At 41.9% G+C, this 21,089-nt stretch overlaps 1 protein-coding gene across 2 annotated transcripts in view; it reads left to right on the top strand.

Annotated features, from left to right (window-relative positions):
- The window catches only part of ITPK1 (inositol-tetrakisphosphate 1-kinase), a 288,871-nt gene that overhangs the window by 85,362 nt on the left and 182,420 nt on the right, over nt 1–21,089 (top strand). For both annotated transcript variants that reach the window (XM_048853263.2, XM_048853264.2), the window contains exon 2: nt 10,822–10,846. In XM_048853263.2, the coding sequence (XP_048709220.1) occupies nt 10,822–10,846 (25 nt within the window). The remainder of the gene's footprint in view (nt 1–10,821; nt 10,847–21,089) is intronic.

Genomic DNA, 21,089 nt, shown 5'->3' with positions numbered 1-21,089 from the left:
TCGACCTTATTCTGTAGTGTAGACATACCCTAGGTGATCAGGAGCTGTTCATTAAAGGTAGGAGAGAAATCCCTACGTTGCTGAAGACTTCTTTAGTCCCTAGGGCATCAAAATGCGCTCTGCTAATGTTGTAATGGTAAAGCTGTGCAGTCATCACAGGAATTGTGTGCTAGCTGCTCCCCCTGCTGCTAGCATGGAACTCCCCTGGTATCAACACTGCAGCTGATGACAGGAATAATAAACTATGTAAAAGCAAGAATTGGGCCACAACCCAGCACCTTTTTGTTGTTGTTGTTGTGTTAATCTTCACTGCCCTGCAGCAAGCCATGTGATAAGGTAACAGTGGGTCCAGTTAGCAGCTGCAACATGTAGATCTGTTATCCTGAAACTCCTGTGCCTACAAACTAACACTAAATGTCTCTCATTTCTTGGCAGCAAGCTAACTTTCCTTTCCTTTAAATATATTACTTTTAATTTCATGTGACCACCTTTAGTCTTGTATGTGCTGTCTTGATTGGCATGATTCACTTTTTAAATAAGCCTTATGATATGGTGTGAAAAGAGTGCCATTGAAGCAGGTTACCATCATCCGTGCATTGTCACACACCACATCCACGTGCCTCTTATTCTATTAATGAATTGCCGTGGAGGAGCTGGAGATCGTTTTCTCCAGTGGTTGGTCAATTTGAAAAATATTTTGCTGCTGTGGGTTGTTTTGAGCTCACCTTATTGGCACTCTTGGCTGTAGGTAACATGCATCCTACTGCAGGGTGTTGACCAAAAATGGACTCTCATGTTAACCTTTAATGCCTTTAAAAAAAAAAAAAGCAATATATAAATGAATAGGTTGATCAGACAAGTATTGAGTTGCAAAAGGAATTGAACTAGGAATAAATCTGTCCGCTATTTATCTAGAGTGGCCCAAGCTATATTCTCCGGAGATGAATTAGGCACCAAGGGTGAAATCCTGTCCCCACTAATTCAGTGCGAATTTTGTCAGTGATTTCAGTGGAGCCAGGATTTCACTGCACTCTTTACCATGGGCCTTTTTACACTGTTCCACTGGAGGACTATAAGGGTTAGAGGAGAGGAGATGTTCCTGACATCTTCACTATTTAGTTAGTGGAAATGAGACTTGAAGGAGCAGAGACTTGGCTGCTTCTGGCTTTCCAGATCCTACTGAAGTGCAGAAAAATGATAAATACCCCAACTGAAAAATTGGTGAGTCTCCTAATGCACAGAGGAGGCCTTTCTCACCTTCCAACTACTCACCTTCCTTATTTCCTAACCTATATGGTTAGCGTCTTGATTGAAAAAGGAAGGATTGAAAAATCTCTTTTGACATATGCTGTGTTAGTTCAATCTCTTCTCTTCTACTTAAATCAAAAGGAATTCAGTAATTTGTAACTGTTGACTCAAACAGTTGCATATTTGCTTGGGTTTGTTAAGACTGAAGTAAACTGTAGATTTTAGAAACTTCTTAGTATTGTTAATTAACAAAAATAATACTAATCTAACCTATTGTAGGTATAGTAGAGAGAACTGTACCCATAAAGACAGAGAGCAATGGATTTTCTGTCTGATTTAGACATTTTAAAGTACTTACAACTATCCTGCAAAGAGATGGGCCTTGCATTTGGTTGAGCCAAGGGTTAGGCTTGGATTCCTCCTGATCTTGTGAGCTAAGAAGTCCTATCACTGGGGACCCTTTGCTAAGTGTGCACACTGCCCCCAGCTGCTGACAGTAATGACCAGCTGTATCCACTGATGACCTCTCTTAGGGTGGTTTGTGGATGGGGAGGTAGTCTCCAAAATAGCAAAGGCCCATGCAATTACTCAGAATCACTATCAGTTACTAATATTGCTACAAATGACTGGTAGGATGGCTAATTGACTGTTTCTATTAATTTTCTTTAGATAGGTGTAAATTATTCTTCCTTCCCTCTCCAGCCCACATTAGACTGCGTTTCTCTTACTTCAGGATTCAGTGTCCCTGCTACGCAACTGATGACAGAAGAAGAAAGTCTTAGAGCTCAATAGCACTGATATATGTTTAAAAGGCTCATTAAGGGAGGAAAGGGAGGAAAATAAACCTTTTCATGTTTATGGATTTTGATGACTATTTTAGTAATACAGCTTGTTTAGGGATAGTGCTAAAATCAGTAGCCCTGTAATATATCTTGGAACCCCCCCCCCCCCCCCACACACACACACAAACCCACTCTCCTGTCGGTAATAGCTTATCTAAAGTGATCATTCTCCTTACAATGTGTATGATAATCAAGTTGGACCATTTCCAGCACAAATCCAGGGTTTAACAAGAACGTCTGAGGAGGGGGGAGGTAGGAAAAAACAAGGGGAAATAGGTTATCTTGCATAATGACTTAGGCTTGAATAGAGACTGGGAGTGGCTAAGTTAATTGTATCCAATTTGAAAATGAATTCCAATTCAGCAGTTTCTCGCTGGAGTCTGGATTTGAAGTTTTTCTGTAGTAATATCGCAACTTTCATGTCTGTAATCGCGTGACCAGAGAGATTGAAGTGTTCTCCAACTTGTTTATGAATGTTATAATTCTTAACATCTGATTTGTATCCATTTATTCTTTTACGTAGAGACTGTCCAGTTTGACCAATGTACATGGCAGAGGGGCATTGCTGGCACATGATGGCATATATCACATTGGTAGATGTGCAGGTGAACGAGCCTCTGATAGTGTGGCTGATGTGACTAGGCCCTGTGATGGCGTCCCCTGAATAGATATCTGGGCACAGTTGGCAACGGGCTTTGTTGCAAGGATAGGTTCCTGGGTTAGTGGTTCTGTTGTGTGGTAAGTGGTTGCTGGTGAGTATTTGCTTCAGGTTGGGGGGCTATCTGTAAGCAAAGACTGGCCTGTCTCCCAAGATTTGTGAGAGTGTTGGGTCATCCTTCAGGATAGGTTGTAGATCCTTGATAATGTGTTGGAGGGGTTTTAGTTGGGGGCTGAAGGTGACGGCTAGTGGCGTTCTGTTATTTTCTTTGTTAGGCGTGTCCTGTAGTAGGTGACTTCTGGGAACTCTTCTGGCTCTATCAATCTGTTTCTTCACTTCCGCAGGTGGGTATTGTAGTTGTAAGAATGCTTGATAGAGATCTTGTAGGTGTTTGTCTCTGTCTGAGGGGTTGGAGCAAATGCGGTTATATCGCAGAGCTTGGCTGTAAACAATGGATCGTGTGGTGTGGTCAGGGTGAAAGCTGGAGGCATGTAGGTAAGAATAGTGGTCAGTAAGTTTCCGGTATAGGGTGGTGTTTATGTGGCCATCATTGATTAGCACTATAGTGTCCAGGAAGTGGATCTCTTGTGTGGACTGGTCTAGACTGAGGTTGATGGTGGGATGGAAATTGTTGAAATCATGGTGGAATTCCTCAAGAGCTTCTTTTCCATGGGTCCAGATGATGATGATGTCATCAATATAGTGCAAGTAGAGTAGGGGCATTAGGGGATGAGAGCTGAGGAAGCGTTGTTCTAAGTCAGCCATAAAATGTTGGCATACTGTGGGGCCATGTGGGTACCCATAGCAGTGCCGCTGATCTGAAGGTATACATTATCCCCAAATGTAAAATAGTTATGGGTAAGGACAAAGTCACAAAGTTCAGCCACCCAGGTTAGCCGTGACATTATCGGGGATAGTGTTCTTGACGGCTTGTAGTCCATCTTTGTGTGGAATGTTGGTGTAGAGGGCTTCTACATCCATAGTGGCCAGGATGGTGTTATCAGGAAGATCACCGATGGATTGTAGTTTCCTCAGGAAGTCAGTGGTGTCTCGAAGGTAACTGGGAGTGCTGGTAGCGTAGGGCCTGAGGAGGGAGTCTACATAGCCAGATAATCCTGCTGTCAGGGTGCCAATGCCTGAGATGATGGGGTGCCCAGGATTTCCAGGTTTATGGATCTTGGATAGCAGATAGAATATCCCAGGTCAAGGTTCCAGGGGTGTGTCTGTGCGGATTTGATCTTGTGCTTTTTCAGGGAGTTTCTTGAGCAAATGCTGTAAGTTTCTTTTGGTAACCCTCAGTGGGATCAGAGGATAATGGCTTGTAGAAAGTGGTGTTGGAGAGCTGCCGAGCAGCCTCTTGTTCATATTCCAACCTATTAATGATGACCACAGCACCTCCTTTGTCAGCCTTTTTGATTATGATGTCAGAGTTGTTTCTGAGGCTGTGGATGGCATTATGTTCTGCACGGCTGAGGTTGTGGGGCAAGTGATGCTGCTTTTCCACAATTTCAGCCCATGCACGTCGGCGGAAGCACTCGATGTAGAAGTCCAGTCTGCTGTCTCGGCCTTCAGGAGGAGTCCACCCAGAATCCTCCTTTTTGTAGTGTTGGTAGGGAGGTCTCTGTGGATTCGTATGTTGTTCAGAGGTGTGTTGGAAATATTCCTTGAGTCGGAGATGTCGAAAATAGGATTCCAAGTCACCACAGAACTGTAACATGCTCATGGGGGTGGAGGGGCAGAAGGAGAGGCCTCGAGATAGGACAGCTGCTTCTGCTGTCCTAAGAGTATAGTTGGATAGGTTAACAATATTGCTGGGTGGGTTGAGCTATTACCAACAGGAGAGTGGGTTTGTTGGGAAAGGGTATGGGGGGGGGGAGAGAGAACCTGGATTTGTACTGGAAATTGCCCACCTTGATTATCATACACATTGTAAGGAGAGTGATCACTTTACACAAGCTATTACCAGCAGGAGAGTGGGGTGGGGGGAGACAAAACCTTTTGTAGTGATAATCACCCATTTTTTCATGGTTTGTGTGTATAAAAAGTCTTCTGTATTTTCCATGGTATGCATCCAATGAAGTGAGCTGTAGCTCATGAAAGCTTATGCTCAAATAAATTGGTTAGTCTCTAAGGTGCCACAAGTACTCCTTTTTTTTTTTTATTTTTACCATTATGAAATTAAGAAAATATTGGCTGCAGAAGGAAAAACTTGCTGAAAGGCAAATGTATTCCTGGTCTAAATTGGGAAATTTAGCACAGACTTGAGCTCTCTGGGCTGGGTGCAAGGAAAGCTTACTTGGGGCTCAGTCCTGCAAGTGCGAAGTGCTTCCATGCATGCCACTGAGCAGCCTCTACCTCAGTGAACTTCAGTGGGAGTTGATGGCATTTACAATCTAATGGGATTGAGCCTTCAGTAAAGGAACCATTGAAGAGCCTGTGTATCCCTAAGGAGCGCAGTAGCCCATAAACATTTTGGAATGGGGCAATCTATCTGCATTGGCTCTCCTGTACAAGTGGTTCCTTAGTAACTGTTGGTTGCAATCAGTTTTAGCAGCGATTACAGATACTGTAGTTGGAATAAATTGTAGGGCATGAAAAGAATTGATTCATATGCAGGGACATGATGATAATATTAAAAATGCAGACTAGTCAGATAGTGAAATTCTGATGCAGACTAGCTGGGCAAAGAAACCTTTGTGCCAAGAGGACAGATGGCTAAGCAGAATGTCTTCAAGATGTTAATGACCAAATGAAAGTGAGTATATGTGGATCCTGTTGGCCAACTGAAGCTTTGTTTTATCCGGAATCAGTAGATACACCCACCCACTTCTTTGATTCAAGCATTCCTAATCTTCAGCTTTCTGCACAGGAGGAGCATCCCTCCTGACCAAGACCTTGATAGTAACTTCCATATGATCCAGGAGGCCATCATCTGCTGTCTTCCACACTTAGGGATTCAAGTGAAATCCAAACTTTATCATCAAAGACCTATGAGTATTCCAGTCTTGGAATCATGCTGGAAAGGCTTTGTTGAGAAGGAAAGTTTTGCAGTCATATTTGGAGGCTTGATTTAGTAATAGTTATAAAGCACTCTGAGAAGTCCTTATAAAAAAGCAAAATATTTTTTTACTTCATTTAAATGGGCAATGTTGGATTAAAAATCCTACTATATTAAAAAACCAAACTTCCTTACTTGTATTTATAATCTCTTAGACTATTAAAACTGATCATTTAAAAATAAAATCTGCTTATTATAAATGCTGTTTGTTTTTCTCCATGTCACTCAGCTCAGACAGTAATATACTAGTCAGGTTAGCCTTTTGTTTTCAGTCATTTTCTCTTGCTGGCTGGCATTCAGCAGCACAATGCTGCAACGTTTAGGTCTCAGATACTGCTGGGAAATGTTTAACTCCACCTGGGATATATACAAAAAGAAAGGTTTCAGAGTAACAGCCGTGTTAGTCTGTATTCGCAAAAAGAAAAGGAGTACTTGTGGCACCTTAGAGACTAACCAATAACCATCAGATGCATCCGATGAAGTGAGCTGTAGCTCACGAAAGCTTATGCTCAAATAAATTGGTTAGTCTCTAAGGTGCCACAAGTACTCCTTTTCTTTATACAAAAAGAATAAATTAATGGAACTATTTCTTCTGAGCTTTAGGATATGTAAAACCTTCCAAAGCATCAGTTATGGTCCTACATTAACTTAGTGGTGTCTCCTTCTTTTAAATTCATAGATCTAGCTAGCTTAAAAATATCAGAGGTGGGTGAATCCAATAAAGCTACATTTTAAGGCTTTTAATCATGCTTGCATGTGGTACAGTTTGCTTCATAGCTTAAGAATTGTTCAGAAATTTTTAAGCACAGAAACAACAAGCCAGAACAAGCTTCTGACTCTTTTTTCTACTGAGAGTTAATGATGTGGCAATGACATGACTAGATAACATTTATTTCTTTACATGCAGCAACACCTGATTCCTTCTGAGAAGAGTGATTAATATAGAGCCCTATGCTGAAAGGGAAATAAAGCAGAAGCTGTAATCTGTAATCTGTACTGCACCCAAATAGGTTTCTATAGCTCCAGGCGTGCTACGGCTGCTTGTGGTATCGCAGCTTTGCTGCAAAGGATTTACTTGGTTTTTTTCATTGTAAACCACTTCTTCCAGAGGTTTAAATGTGGGATAAACATTTCTTCTGGGCTGAAAATTGGAATATAAACACCCGGCCTAGATATGGGAGCTTTGTGCTTTTGACCGAAATGCATTTTTTTCTAAATGGCCTCTTGGGATCTAGTTTAGTTTTAACCTTTTGGGCATTTTCATAATATCCATGAAATGAAAATGTGCAGATTAGTTAACCCTGAGCCCCAATTATGTTTCCCACTTTGAAGGAAGAGGGGAAAGCTTTAAAATGAATGTAAGTTTTTGTTCTCAGAAATGACTTGCTATCTGTGTGTGTGTGTACAGCTGATGGGTGTTAAATTATAGCTGCTCCATGCAGGTGAGCTGGGTAGGGAGGCCTTATGTTGGACCTACGAAGGAGGCAGTCAGACTGCAGATGCTTGCAGTTCCTGAGTGCAAGGAGTGGAGACTGGCTGCACTGCTCTCTCCAAAGGAGAGGGGTGTGTGAGATGGATCCTGGCTCCTTTGTCCACCGGAAAGAACATAGTAGCACCCAGAAGGGCAACTCTGTGATGAAATCATCTCTTGCTATAGTTTTTGGCAAGCATTAGCATCTTTGGTGGCCTGTACCCACAGGCGCTTACATCCGTGTACTTCACCCAACACGTCTCTCTCTCCACGAATCACAAATTTGGCCAAAAGAATTCATAGCGGTCTTTTCATTCTTTGCTCTCAAGGCAGCTGGCTGTTGGGTCAGGACTGACTGCTGCTACAAGTGGTTGTAGTTTTGTATTTGGAGTTGCGGGGGGCGGGGAATCTTGTACATGTTGATTGTATCAGTGGTGGTCTCAGGACAGTTTAGTCCACTGGTTAATATTGTCAAAGGAATTTGCCCAATGGAAACTATGTCTGAGGTGCAGGGGGGTGTGTGTGTGTGTGTATCTAGATTTTAAGCACCAAGTACGGGGGGGATCAGTACACTGGAGATGTAGCTGACTCCAGAACTGATCACGTGGTTGCCTGTCTGAATGGGCTTTTCCCTCAGGAATAAGTGATCCTGGCTGTTGAGTGTTGTTCTATTTAAAGAACTTTTAACAAATCAATTTCAGTAAGGACTGCATCCAAGTTAGTTACTTCTCAGAAGATTTAACTTTTCTGGTTCCTTCTCCTCTTGGTTCTCAAGGGTGAAACAGAACATTTCAGAAGAGCTGCATTCCTTTTGGTTGTTTGAAGAGAGGCTGAGGAAGGCCCAGCAATGCAAACCAAAGTCACAACCATTTCCACCCTCCCCTCTGTTCTTCCTTTGAGCTTGTGTTTAACTTTTTATCCAACACAACACACCTCTCTTACTTACCATTTTTGCACTAAATTGAGTAGTGAGAAGCTAGTGTAATTTGTTCTTTGGACATATTGTTGCATTTATGGTACAGTCAGTGCTAGTAAATTCCAATCAATTTGTAAAGCCCATTTTTATTGGGATTATAAAAAAGCTTTCAGACTGAATGCTCCTCCAGTGGGTTTGGCAACTAGCATAGAGGCTCTGACTCCTTAAAAACAGAACAGGATTTATTCTGTTTACTAGGAGCTGAAATCCTGTGCTGTTGCACAGGTGGAATCTGTAAAGTCATGTAAAGTTCGTAAAGCCCCAAAAAGCTGAGAACTTAAAAATTGCGTGGTAACTGAAACAGACCACAAATCCCCATGATGGTTGAACCTGGTTATACTCTAAACAAAAAGAGCTCTCAGCCATGCGTGTAGCTGTTTCCATCGCTTCACACTGACTGTGCAGACAGACTAGGCTTCAGAGTGATGGTTTCTGGAATCTTATATAGATATACGAATAGAAAAATGTATTCTTCCATCACCTGGGTTTGTTTCTGTCCATAACGAGGCTTTGGAACATCGCTTCTGTGGGAGCATTGGGGGATGAGGCTTTGAATGTTTCAGCAGCAGCCCCAGTCTTTCTGCCTTATTATTAGGCAATGATGGCAAAACTGTAGCCCATTTGCTTGCTGGAAGCTTAAGCGCTGGGTATTCTGAGATGCTTGGAATGCTTCTGACTGGGTTGCAGCCATTGTTTTCTAAACCTCTCCCTGGCCATTAAATTCCTTTTTCTTGCTACCTGTTATTGTAAAATTTGGTCACTAACTTTTTCTTTGCTGAATCATATTTTCTCCATAGCCACACTAGAAATAGCTGTTTGGTTAACCTCATTTGCTGTGTGTTAATCTGCAGCAAATTGCCATGCCATGGGCAATGTGTATGTGTCCTGTATCGCTCGCTGAATAATATTGTGTTTAAAATAGCTGGAACTTGCTGGCTACAAAAGAAGTTGGAGATTGTCCGATTCTCTATTTGATGATTTTACCTCATTTATTTCTATTTTAATGTCCTTGCTGAGCAGCAAGCTCTGGGTGGCCTAGGTGTACAAATAAGGGAAGCTTCCCATAGCTCTGTGTGATTCCCAGAGTTTGAGGTAGGAGAAGGAAGCCATTTGTATCGCTTGTCTCTCCTCCTCCTTATCTTCCAGAAGAAGGAGACTCTGGGTTGGGTAGACAACGGGGGCAGCCACTTATGCAGTCAGCAGCTGTTCCCCCCACCCACACACAGAGCCATGGACTCTACTGCTGTTTTATTCAGCAGGGGAATGTTGGCCAGAGTTACTCACTCTTGTTTTCCTTTTCCTCCTTGTGCCAAAGGATCTTTCACTTCTACCTGGGGAGTTAGCAGAGGCAAGTAAAAGGAATCCTGGTCTAATGCCTCTTCTGAAGAACTGGCTCACTAAATTAAATTCTCTCTTTGAGTCTGAGGGGGAAAATTGCTCTGCATTTAAATGGCCTGCATATAGAGGGGAAAGTGTCATGGAGCGGGCATGGATTTCTACTCGTAGTTTAGTGTGGTGTCAGCTTGTTGGATGTAATAAAGGAAGCCTGTCTGGCTGTGTACATATAGGCTGCCTTGCCAGAGCCACCAGAGATGACGGGCCAACTTTGGGGTGAGCCTAACTTGCAACTTCTAGCTATGTTGGTGTACCTCTAATGGACTTCCTCAACCTCTGGCACTCTGACTGACCTGGCCAGCCCCATTTTTTTAGTCATGATGCAACTATTAACCTTAAAGATGGAGCTATATATGCAGGGCACAGAGCTTCCTAATGAGTCCAAGACTTTGCAGTTCACTCCAGCAGGAATTAGGAATGGCCTCAGATCTGGCCACCTTTTGGATCACACCATTGACAGCAACTCTTGTAACCTGTTAACATTTCTAGGACAGCTTAAAAATCCCTTTGGTAATTCTCAGCCTATTCTTGCCCACGAGGGGTTGAAAAGAGGAAAATTGACTGATGTAAATCTCCATGTAGATACTTGACTGTGGAAGGTGGTCAGGTACCAGGGTGATGGGCATGGTAGAAGGACGCGAATAAGATAGAATAAAATGCAGCATCTTAAACTTGCACCTGCTGACTGATAAACTTACATCCCCTTACATGTCACCTCTGAATTTGACCCATTCTGTAGTTGACAGTAGTACCACGGTGTGAGAATTACATTAAAGGGTGAGGAGAAAAGGATAGCAGGGAAAAGGAACTAAAAATAGCAAGTTCCCTGCTTTAACATGAACCTCTTATGCTTCCTTTGCCTGGTAGCTTATAAATTACATCGGTATAACATCCTTTATGACCATTCACTGATATATAATTTGCATAATCTTCCACCTCACCTCCCAGGCCCCAATTCAGGATGATGCTTAAGCATGTGCTGAAGTTAGTCCCTATTCAAGACAGCACTTAAGCATGTGCTTTTCTGAATTGGGGCCTGGAATTGGCTTAAGTACTGTAACATAGTTTTTCTTTCATGTTCTAATATCAAACAATGCATTTCTTTGAGTATTTGAATTCTGTTACTATTCATCATTTACTAATATAACCCTTTGTCCTTTTCTTTTTTTCCAGGAAAAGAGGGATAGAAGTCATACAGGTGAGTAAAGATTATTTTAACTTTTCTGTATAAAAAGCAAAATGCTTCTTCTCTCACTTTACAAAGAAAACTACTAAATCTCTGGCACGTCACCAACAATTGGTCTTCATTTTTTTTCCATTCCGTCAATCTTTTTCTTGTTTCATTCCCTTATTATTTCAAACATTCACTCTGGGAAAAGCAAGTCTGATGCTGCTAAGTGTGTATGGTAGACCCTATCCAATCTTGTGGCCAATGGTTAGGCTTTTCTTTTCTGTATCAACTAGTAAGAGTCAATAACACTGGTTATGATTAGGTGGTGTAATCTGTGTTTATTGCATTTAAGTACAATAAGGCTTAAGGGAAAGAAGAGCTGCCTGTTTGTAAGAAACTTGTAAAGAAGTTAGTCCATTATGCAGAGAATATTCTTGCAACCTAATGGACAGGAAGGAGACAAAACTATCGCTTAATTTGGTATTGGCCCATCTACTGGTGGTCTTCTTGAGGGGTGGCTGGATTTTCTTCCTGTTTGCTAAGTCTGGATGGCTCTATTTCCACTGTGCTATCGGTAAAAGCAGTGCTTAAAGTGGTCTGAAAACAGGTGGGGTTCTGTCATCTGAGCTGAAATAAATTTGTATGTGCTGGATACAGACAATTCACAATTTCGTGTATATATTTATTTTATAATAATCACATTCAGTTTTTAGCTTGAGAAGCTATTTACCTATTTACTACTATTGTTTTTAAATGAGGAGAGAGACTTCTATTGAGACAATAACTAGTTGAGATATTTTTAAATTTTAACATACTAACTCTAGTGATGGTCCAACATAACCTGACAAAACAACTTCCAAAGTCCTTCATAAAGGGAAGAGGAGACTGAAAATGCGCCACTCAGGAGCCCAGCTTGATTAAAAAACAAGTGTTTTTTTTGGCCATGTCTGTGATCCCAACCACTTCAGGCACTGGTTAAAGGGACATTGTAAGCTCAAAAAATCATTTCTCTCACGAACAGAAGTTGGTACAGTAAAAGGTATTACCTCCCCCACCTTGTCTCTTACATTTCTATCTGATGCTTTTGTTGTGCCATGTAACCCCTTAGAGCGCGGTAACCGAAAGAGATCGGGATACAGGCTTTGTTCCCATTTTATCTTGTGCATTCTACAGTACCTTCTATCATTGTCGCTCTTTTGTTGCTGGTCAGTTGCACTCTTGCCCTGCACTAAAGTGAGAACTTTGCTCGCATGCTCCTCAGGTGCTGGAAGAGGGAGTTCACCAGTAACAGCAGCACAGCTGACATTGTGTACACCGAGAAAGAAGGATGGGGTGTGAGCTGAGGTTGTTTGGTGTTGCCCTTCTTTCTGCTTGAAAGATCTTTCTAAACATCAGCAGGGGTGCATAAAAAATCCTTACAAGCATGAATAAAATCTCTTTAAAAAATCAGATCATGCTATTTAAAGACTCCTCTCTCAGAAAAAATACATTTTAAAAAAAGTCAGTTTGACAACACTAAATTTGGGAGTGTTCCTTTAAGGTGTATGAGCATATTCTTGTGAAGATCAGCTGCTTGACAGCATTACAAGAAAAGAAAGAATCTGCCTTAATGTGCAGCTGTATTTATCCTTACTCCTTTAGCATGCTACAGCCACAAGATCATCCTCCTTCCCTTTGCCAGCTACTGTCAGGAGCTGAACAGTGCATTGTTCATTTGTTTGCTGTTTGTTTAGACTCTCCAGATCTCTGCCTTTTGAGATGCTGGTAGTATTTATCAGCTTTACATTCTAGAGAAGATGAGTATTAGCCTGCATCTTATGATAATGATGATCATTATTATAACATTAATAATAATTGCTGACAATGGGCCTGGATATATTTCATTGGGTTTCTAAATGCTGCACTGTTTGTTAAAGTGATGAGACAGCCATATGAGACTAACTCAGCGCAGCCCCTACTGGCTGAGAAGAGGGGAAGATCCTTTTTACTTCCCTGGGTTAAGGTCCTGTGCTTATATTATGATGATTGGGTGAGTCTCCATTATAGTAATGTAACATGCAGGGCTCACAGGCAGAGTTCAATTATTGAATGGAGGACTCTGTAATTAAGTGTGGTTTAATGTCTGTTCACCAACTAGACACAAACCAAGTGGAAAAGATCTTTTTTAAGCAGAGAAAGTTTGGAAATGTTTGGCGAGAACTTGGTGAGGACTCAGTGAAAAGATACCTTATGGAATCAAACCTCACAGCATTGTACAGGCTGCCTGGGGATCTTGACTTTGAGAGATCTGCCCCTAACAGCTATACCTAGAGGACAGGTGGGTAATCAGTAACCTTTACTTGATTAAAAGCTGTTGAAAGACAATTATCTTATCATCCATTCCCCCCCCCCCCCACCCAGCAGCAAGGAAGGAACATGCTTCTGTGGTTGCATTGTTAAAGTTTCATGAGATCTGAGGCTTACCTTCCTGTAATAGCCCTCACTCGGGATTTGCTTGGGAAGCATAGCCTAGTGGTCAAGGCCGCAACCTGTGACTGGCAGGGAGGGGAACCCAGTCCCTCCCACTCCATCCTTTGAGCTACCAGTGGTCTGGCAACTGACATCAAGGCTGCCCTTCTTTCCCCCCTCTCTCCAGTCAGCTTAGTCCAAGGCTTTCCTCTCTTGGGGAAGTCCAAATCAAATAAGTAAGAGGGGGTTACCAGGGTCCACAGGCGGAGAAGAGGGGGATACTTCTCTCTCTAAGGTGATCTTCCTTTCCCTCAGGGAGGGCCCCTTTGGGCAGCTATGTCCAAGACTTTAGGCTTCCCTCTGCTCTGTGCTGCTGTAACTGTGGGCTGCAGGTCTGCTCACTTCCAGCTCCACTGCCAAAATGAGCTGTTTCCCTGTCTTCTAATTCCTTCACCAGATGGAGCATTTGCTGCAGGTGTGGTGGGGCAGGGCTGTCTGGGCCCAAAATCCCTTAACCCCTTGTTGCCCAGTGTGTGGTTTGTAGACCCCATCACAGTTCCTCTGCAGTGTTGAGTATTTTCTTCCATCTCTTAGTAAAGAATTTACCCCGTAGCTAAGGGTGTCCTGATAAATCTTACTGCTGACAGCACTTTAGATGCCACCTCCCTGCTACCAAACCAAACCAAGCTATTCTGCACATATCCCCCCCCCCCCCCAATGCAAACTTTCTGTGCATAGAGATGTAACCAGAAACCTGTATATTCTTTTCATACCAGACCCCCAGAAAACCTCCATTGCCCACATGATGTGCTTTCTCAGCTCTGTTCGTAGATGAGGAATGATGGTTTTAGTATTTGATCTGCTGGACAACGTTCATTTGGCAGTAGTGTTGTTTTCCTTAAAACAGCAGGACTTCTTTGCTTTCCAGGAATAGCTCCTATTGTGAGCTGTCCCAAAGTAAGCCACCTCATGTTCTTGACAATAATAAACAAACAACTTGACGCACAAAAATACACAGACTCTTGCATCTGTGTTCCTATTTGCACAAGATCAGAAATGTTGCCACTGATTTCTGAATACATTTAGTGTGGCGTGTGTTTACACAGGATAGCCAAAGAGTCAGTAAAAGGAATTTGCTGTTAACCGGTTGGATTCAACAGGATGGCTAGTACTGCAGTAGAGTACTAAACAGGCATGTGGTGATTTGTGTGAACAGACACCAAATCTTTGTCTCAATTCCTAAAATGTTGCCCAAGGTGAGGAAGATCCATGGATCTTCCTAATAAAAGGAAGGAAATTTTCCGGTGAGTGCCGATATGTTTTCCTATTTCTCTTCTCTGTGAGAAGATAAGGTGACCCTTTTCCTTTCACTCGTGCTAATGAAAGCCTCAACCTCATTTTCCTTACAGTTAATTTCTACCTATATATTGGTGGTGAGCTACTCTTGGATGATAGTTAGACTTTGCTACTGAATTTGATGTTAAGGCCAGCCTACGTTTCTGACTTTTGCCTGAGACTTCAGGCTGTAGGTGTAGAGTTCCAAGTTCTTGGAAAGTCAGCAAGCAAATGTATTTGTGAAAATGAACTGGTGTACGGCAAGGAATGCTAATGGTAGGTTAAGTAAGCATCCTCTTCCACCCACTGGTAAAACATTACTTTTGTACTAGGCATTTATAAAAACAAAAATACCCGAATCCAAGACTGACAAAATGAAATGTAATAGGTGCATTTGAAACATGGATAAATGAAAACCCACATGAGTTTTTATTTATGAACTCAATGCATTAGAGTTGAAACAGGCAGTGGTATTACTTAATGCTGTTAAATGAAATCCACTAAGCTATTTGGCTTAAAAATTGGCATGGCAAAAGACCCTCAGTGTAAGGTTCTATAGAGCAGCCAGACCCTAAACTTTGCACACAAACATATGGGAGCTTTGGATCTGAACTCTTTAGCTGGTTCCTGTCAGGCTAGTGGACAGATACAAAACCCTGGATACCAAATCCTCCAAATGGTGAGTAATTTCAGATCTGGATCTGGACTTTGCAGCTTGAACCCAACTCAGTAAAGTAGCTACAGATTGACACCAGAAAACATAATTCAGTGTACATCTTTTTAAATAAGGACACTAACTGTGTAAAATAGTTTGTTGCATCTCTTCCCCTTGCAGCAATTTAATCTGTCTGTCTGAGGTACTGACTGGCCTGCATAGCTGGAGTAGCTGAGTGCCTCACAGTCTTTAATGTAGTTATACTCAAAACATCCCCGTAAGGCAGGGAAGTGCTACTCTCCACATTTTACAGATGAGGATCTGCGGCACAGGGAGGCTGCGTGACTTGCCCAAGGTCACACAGGAAGTCTGTTTCAGTGACTTGCCAACATTGCATTGGCACACCAATACACAGTGCACCTGACAACTGCAGATGGAGCAGTATGTGCTGGCACTCTGGAAGCACCAGTAGCATAGCGCCTAGCACTTGTTCCTGGGAGCAGGGGCTTTTGGATGCTGTGTGATGGGATGAGGTTAAGAGGGCCAGCAGAACCAGGGCAGCTACAATACTTGTGTTTTTTTTCCTATGTAAAGAGATTGCATTGGTGGAGCTGGACTTTAGCTGAAGACCTCATTTAACATGTTCTAACCACTGCTTGGAAAACGCCTGGTACAGCAGTTGCATGTCCACTCAAGGTGTTGTAACTGTGATACAAACATAGGGGATTCCAGCCAAGGACTTCAAAAATCACAAGTAGGGGAACTTCTCCTTTACTTTTTTTCATTGTGTTTAAGGCATGAAATTTCTCTGTATATTTATAAAATATTCAGCATATAAAACATTGAATTGATATCCAGTGTCCTGGTGATGGAATCTAATGCCAGCTGTTTTAATTGGAATTTTAAAAATGTAACATTTATTTGGGACTTGGGTTTTAAACAAAATTTGGTGTCCAACAGGGTAGATTTGATTTAAATCAAATTGATTAAAATCATGATTTAAATCACTAGTCAGGAAGATTCTATTTAATCATGGTTTTCTACATAAAAGTACATTTTTGTTGGTTGTTATAACCTTAATACATATTCTTCACAACTCAGAGATAGATGTAGGTTTCATTTTGAAAAGGTACACACTATACATTTTTAAACAGTGATTTATTTTGAAAACTTTTCAGATTAGTTTTACAGTTTTACAGCTATATCAGAAAATGAATGATTGTTTGGTTATTTTATTTACCAAAGGTAATTGAAGCAGATAGTTCACTCCCAATGACTTCATAAATATCTCCAATTCAACAGGTTAATCATTAATGTTTGGAGGATTTTCTTGCTGTATTAGGAGGAGAATATCACCAGACAGACATTTAAATGGTTTTATTTAACTAAAATAACAATGTTAAGTATTCTGGATTTTTTTCTTCAACAGCAAACATATAATATTATAACAAAACAAGCATATGTCCCTCGCTTCTCACATTTGTCTCCAAACTTCTTTTGCTTGTCCAGATCTGTTCCACCCCCAACAATCTTCTATTCATTGAACTTTTTGAAACTTTGCACTTTGAGAGAGGTAAGGGATTGACTCTGTGTACACAAATTTGCAGAGGGACAACAGAGTTGAGGTCTGTTATTTCTCACCTCTATATATTTTTTATTTAAAATTTTTTTTGCTGTTAACAAGCATGTTATCTCTGGAGACACAAATCCACAGTTTGAGAACTGCAAAGCTAAGCATTTCTGATGGTATCTTCTAGACTGAGCACTGAGTCCCATTGGGTAGATAGAAAGATTAATCTAAATAATCTATACAGAAGCTTCTGGAACCCCATAAAATTGGGTCCTAATCCATGGACTATTGGAACTCATTTACAAAACTTTTCTTAAACATTACATGAATATATTCTCTCATACTATAGAATTAGAATTTATAATCCCTATTGCATGATGAGATATCTTTGAGCTATACTGTATCTTAATTAAAACTATCTTTAGATCGGATTTTTTTGATAAAATGCTTTTTGAGGGGAAAAATATTTTAAATAAAAATCTGATTTTTTAAAATTTTTTTAAAAAATCATTGATTTTTATCCACCCTGGCATCCAATTTAAGTTGCCTGTATTAGTTTAGCTAGTAACGTGGCCTCTTGCTCCTCTCAGCTTGGCTGCCTGGCCTGAGGTCGTGGGGGGTAACAATACCTTGCTTTGCAAAAGCTCTCTAAAATGAGAGAGATGCACATTTTTATAAAGGGGAATCCTCACAAGGATATCTGAGGATGGCTTACATTTATTTTTGTTTCAAATTATGCAAATAAGTATTAATTAGCTGAAGCCCTTAGGCCCCTGACAGATTGCCTGGTTAGCTTTTGTGTTGCAAAGTTTGGGGCACTTCAAAGCCCACTTAAGTATCTACCTCACTCAACCTTTCCTGGAGACGTAATTCATATTTTTCTATTTTTAAAATGAAGATTTATTCCTTATTTTTTTGGTGCCTAATTAACATTAGCACGCGTTATCTTGGTAAGACATTGAAGTTGCTTGTCTTCAAAACTGGGATTAGTTGTTGAATTCCAAGCTCTGATGTGTTTTTTTTTGTTTTTTGTTTTTTTTTAAATAAAGTAACAATGGTACCTGGAAGATAAAATGTTTTTTAATGTGGAACAGTTGACTGTAGTAGTCAGAATGGTGTAGGTTGCTGCTTTGTTTTTCCTTTCCCCCACAACTCTGGGAATTCAGATATTTCAAATCTCTTATTTTTGAGTGGAAAACTGTCCTTTAAGCAGTTGGCTTTGCTGAAATCCGTGAAAGAGAACTGAGGTTTTTATCTTGAATCAAAGTAAAATACTGATGACAACAGTTTCCACTAATTGTTGCCAGGGAACAGTTGTTTTCTTGAAATGTTGAGAGGTTTATTTTCACATGAAGTATGAAATGGAATAAGTTAGGAACAGCAAAATATAACCAAAAGAAGGGTGCTTATAAAATACATATCCAATAACATATACAGAAAGATGGGACTGGAGAGCTTCCAAAGCAAGCAGAGTCGCTGAGATGTTGGAGAGTTGGCTCGCTGGAAGAATAACGTTTATTTTCATTTGCGTGCCAGCATCTCAATAAAGTGCACATTCCCCTGGGTATGGCATTCAACTGTGACCTTGGTGCGTCTTTAGGAAAAGCTAGTACAAAGCCCTCAAAATCCCTCTGACTTTTGCAGGTAATTTTCAGATGTTTTGACATGTGGGATTAGACGTTACAGGTGTTAAATTGAACATTAAAAGAGATTCTGGTAACTTCTTAAGGTTACATTTTGATTTACTGTATAAATACTGTAAAGTTAAGATGTGGGAGTGTCTTCCAAAATTCTCTTCCAAAAGTACTGTATGGAATTTTTTTCAAAAATCCACAACTCTATCCCCCAGAAATAAGTATTAAACAAACACCTAAACAAAACTCTAGCTGCTTTTTTTTTTTTTTTTCCCTAGGGGTAAGGCAATGTGATGGTCTCCTTCATCTGGTTCTGTGTCACTAACTGCAAAGCACTATTTGCTGAGGTGGTAGGAATTGCAGATTCTAGTGCATGCATGGAGAGAGAAAGAGAGGGAGGTTTGGACATGATGGGATATTATATCCTGCAAATTGGACTTAAAAGCAAAATCAAACATATTTCTTTCTGCTCCATTCAGAACACCTGCATAAATATATATTTATTTTTTCCCACAAAGAGAAAAAAGATAAAATACTCCACACTGTAGTGTAGCAATTAAGAAGACAAGTTAAATATATTGTGACAAAGTTCCTCCTCTGCCTTGGTGGGTCCTGCGCTTTTTGGCGGATTTGCTTACCTCAGAGGTTCACGGCAGCCCTCAGTTTGGCTGCTTCTGCTAGAGGCTCAAACCTGCCGTTCACTCAGCTAACCTCATCACTGGCCAACATGGGGGAAACGGAGAACAATCCCCACAGTCTCTGTGTCCCACCTAGTGGGTCGGGGACAGGCCAGATCCCTTTCTCTTCTGGTGTTGCTCACAGACCAGGTCAACTCCTCCTGTGTCTGATCAGAAGTTGGGGGGATGTGGGGAACCCAGGCCAGCCCTCTACACTGGGTTCTAGCCCAGGGCCCTGTGGATAAGTTATCTACAATGTCTCCTGTATCAGCTGCATGACAACTGCAACTCCCTGGGCTACTTCCCCATGGCCTCCCCCCCAGCACCTTCTTTATCCTCACTGCAGCATCTTCCTCCTGAAGCCTGATCATGCTTGTACTCTTCAGTCCTCCAGCAGCACACCTTCTCACTCCCTGCTCCTTGCATGCCCTCCACTAACTGATGGGAGGTCCTTTTTAAACCAGGTGTCCTTGTTAGCCTGCCAAAACTGATTCTAGTATGTTCTTAATTGGCTCCAGGTGTCTTAATTAGCTTGCCTGTCTTAATTGGTTCTAGCAGGTTCTTGATTGCTCTAGCGCAGCCCCTGCTCTGGTCACTCAGGGAACAGAAAACTATTCATCCAATGGCCAGTATATTTGCCTTCTACCAGACTCCTTGGGCTCCTGCCCCGTGGACCTTCCCGGCCATCCCGCCCCTTTACCGTGAGCCAGCTGCATGAGTTCAGTTGCAGCTGGTTCAGTTCCGGACCGCGCCAAGGAAACATCTGTACATGCTCGTGCTCCACACCCTTCACATCCTCACCCTTGCGTCCTGCCCTGACACGAAGTGGCGAGGCATCCTGCCACCTCTGGAGGGTGAGGAACCCCAGTGGGCCAGCCTATATTCCACCCTGGTCCCAAGGCCCGCCAGGGATGTCAGCAGCTGGCTCCTTCACGGAGCCATGAGCACGGGCATGTACTTGGCATGGTTCACTCCCCTCCCGGACAACCGCTCCTTTTGCGGTGTGAGGGAGACCCTGGCGCATGTATATCTGTAGTGTGCCAGGTTGCAGCCCCTATTCCGGCTCCTCTTGGACATCATGTTATGTTTTTGGTTGCACTTTTCCCCTCACCTGTTCATCCACACACTCTCCATCCGTGGCCTCAAAAAAATGCATGGGACCTCCTTGTCAACCTCCTCCTAGTCCTGGCCAAAATGGCCATCTGCAAAACCAGGGAGAGGAGGTTGGACGATGGGGTTTCCTGCGACTGTGGGGCCTATTTCTGCTCCTCAGTCCATTCACACATCTGGGCAGAGTTCCTCTGGGCGGCATCTGCTGGCTTCCTTGACACCTTTGAGGAGCAGTGGGTGCTGTCTGGGGTTCTCTGCTCAGTGTCCCCGTCAGGTCCCCTTCATTTAGCCCTGTGACCTCACTCCCGTTCCTGTTATCTCCTTCGTTGTCCCCCGCAATTATTTGGAATCCCGGAGATGTTCTTATGTGGTGAACCAATGTGTTACCTTCCTGTTTGTTCTTTCAAAAGCCCCCTGTTAATTTAGATAATGCAGTCATTCATATGGGAAATTCTAATAACCCCCATAGTTATGTTACCTCACTGACCAAGTCAGTTACAGCATTCATACCAGTATCACATATCAGTAGTCTTAGGCTGGGGGAGGGTCCTTTAGCAGTGGATCCCAACAGGACCAGACTCCTGTACCCCACTGGTCTGGGTCTCACAGTATATTTAAAAAAATAAATCTCTCCAAGGTATTGACCTTTTTAAAATTGCAGCTATATCTGCTGCATTTTATCTAAAGGGTATGAATTACTGTATAGTTAGGTAAAATTTTCAAAAGCACCTGTCTTCTTCAAGCCTGCAAAATCTACCTAAGCACTTAAATTACTTAAATTCTATTGACTTTCAATGAGGTTTTGGCTCCTAAATTATTTTTGAAAACAGGAGTTAGGCAC

Source organism: Caretta caretta, chromosome 6, assembly GCF_965140235.1.
Source record: "Caretta caretta isolate rCarCar2 chromosome 6, rCarCar1.hap1, whole genome shotgun sequence".
Classification (NCBI taxonomy): Eukaryota; Metazoa; Chordata; order Testudines; family Cheloniidae; genus Caretta; species Caretta caretta.
Note: the sequence above shows the minus strand (reverse complement) of the source record. Positions and strands in the feature narration are given on the sequence as shown.